General features: G+C 53.4%; 1 protein-coding gene across 1 annotated transcript in view; it reads right to left on the bottom strand.

Annotated features, from left to right (window-relative positions):
* Positions 1-1802, bottom strand: part of LOC108574901 (glycine-rich cell wall structural protein-like) — a 2352-nt gene extending 550 nt beyond the window's left edge. The window contains exons 1-5 of the mRNA XM_017937564.1: positions 1702-1802; positions 1288-1473; positions 1008-1229; positions 716-817; positions 29-590 (exon numbers count right to left, since the gene is read on the bottom strand). Coding sequence (XP_017793053.1) covers positions 29-590; positions 716-817; positions 1008-1229; positions 1288-1473; positions 1702-1765 — 1136 coding nt within the window. The 5' untranslated portion in view covers positions 1766-1802. The remainder of the gene's footprint in view (positions 1-28; positions 591-715; positions 818-1007; positions 1230-1287; positions 1474-1701) is intronic.

Here is a 1802-nt window from a genome sequence, read left to right on the forward strand (position 1 = left end):
TGTTATTATCTTAAGTGATTGCACCTACTCCATTCCATGACCACCGCCAAATCCTGGGTATCCTCCTCCTAAGCCTCCTGCGCCAGCATTTGCATTAGCATTTGCAGATGCGCTTGCGCTAGCTAAAGCGTTTGCGTGAGCGTTAGCGCTGGCGCTCGCACTAGCGTGAGCATTCGCAGTTGCTCCTCCGTAACATCTTCCTGAGCTACAGCCACTGCTTCCAGCTCCGCCACCTTCTGTGCCTCCATATCCTCCCGATCCTCCAGCGCTTCCGCAGCCGCCGGGTCCACAACCACCACCGCCGCCACTTCCACCATGTCCTCCAGCTCCGGAACCACCATATCCTCCAGCTCCGGAACCACCATATCCTCCGGCGCTGCCTCCAGCTCCAGCACCTTTGTATCCTCCGGCACCACCTCCGTATCCTCCAGCGCCGCCTCCAGCTCCAGCACCTCCGTATCCTCCGGCACCGCCCCCAGCTCCAGCACCTCCGTATCCTCCGGCACCGCCACCAGCTCCAGCACCTCCGTATCCTCCGGCACCGCCACCAGCTCCAGCACCTCCGTATCCACCGGCACCGCTTCCGTAACCTCCTTATTTCAAATAAAGGATATTAATATCTTGGAAAACTAATGACTTTTCTTTAAATTAAGAAGAGAATGAGTTTTACCTCCCTGACCATCGCTCCCACAGCCACCGGGTCCACAACCGCCACGGCCGCCACTTCCGCCATATCCTCCAGCTCCGGAACCACTGTATCCTCCGGTGCCGCCTCCAGCTCCGGCACCTGACCCTGCTCCACTGCCAGCTCCAAGTCCTCCACAGCTTCCACCACGACAGCTGCCAAGTTTGCCGTTAGATCCTCCGTAACCTCCTTATTCCAAATAAAGGATGTTAATATCTTGGAAAACTAATGACTTTTCTTTAAATTAAGAAGAGAATGAGTTTTACCTCCCTGACCACCGCTCCCACAACCACCGGGTCCACAACCGCCACTCCTCCGGCACCGCCTCCAGCTCCGGAACCACCGTATCCTCCGGCACCGCCTCCAGCTCCAGAACCACCGTATCCTCCGGCACCGCCTCCAGCTCCAGAACCACCGTATCCTCCGGCACCGCCTCCAGCTCCGGAACCACCGTATCCTCCGGCACCGCCTCCAGCTCCGGAACCACCGTATCCTCCGGCGCCTCTTCCAGCACCTGATCCTGCTCCACTGCCAGCTCCAGGTCCTCCTGAGCAACCTCCGCCTTTACTACATCCCTTGGTGTTACCACTGCCAAATCCCACCGCCACCGCCACCGCCACCGCCACCACCTCCACCAAATCCTCCTCCGAATCCACCGCCTAACCCACCGCCTAACCCACCGCCTAAACCACCTAGGGTAGGATTCGCGAGAGATTTAATGAAGCTGCTCGTTCCGCCAAATGCTGATTCGTATCCATGAGGGCTGCGTTTCTCTCTGCTGTCCGTAGCTAAAATTTACAAAATGAAATATTTAATATGCTGAAGTTGAATAAAAATAATTTGCATTTGATTTACGAAGTAGTATGAAGGATAAAGACTGTTATTAATAATAACAATGGTGAGGAAATAATGACAAGTTCTTAATAGCGGCAAAGTACAAGATTAATATAGAGAATAATATTCCTTAATGCTAATTTGTAATATTTATATGCAAGAAATTAACAAAAAAAGAATACCTTGTGCATGAACGCAGAGGAGGGCCAGAATGGCGAAAAGTCTGGCAGTTCGATACCTCCACATGATGTCGTATCGATTCTTCTATTCCAATCGTTCGCGA

This window comes from Habropoda laboriosa, unplaced genomic scaffold (genome assembly GCF_001263275.1).
Source record: "Habropoda laboriosa isolate 0110345459 unplaced genomic scaffold, ASM126327v1 scaffold210, whole genome shotgun sequence".
Classification (NCBI taxonomy): domain Eukaryota; kingdom Metazoa; phylum Arthropoda; class Insecta; order Hymenoptera; family Apidae; genus Habropoda; species Habropoda laboriosa.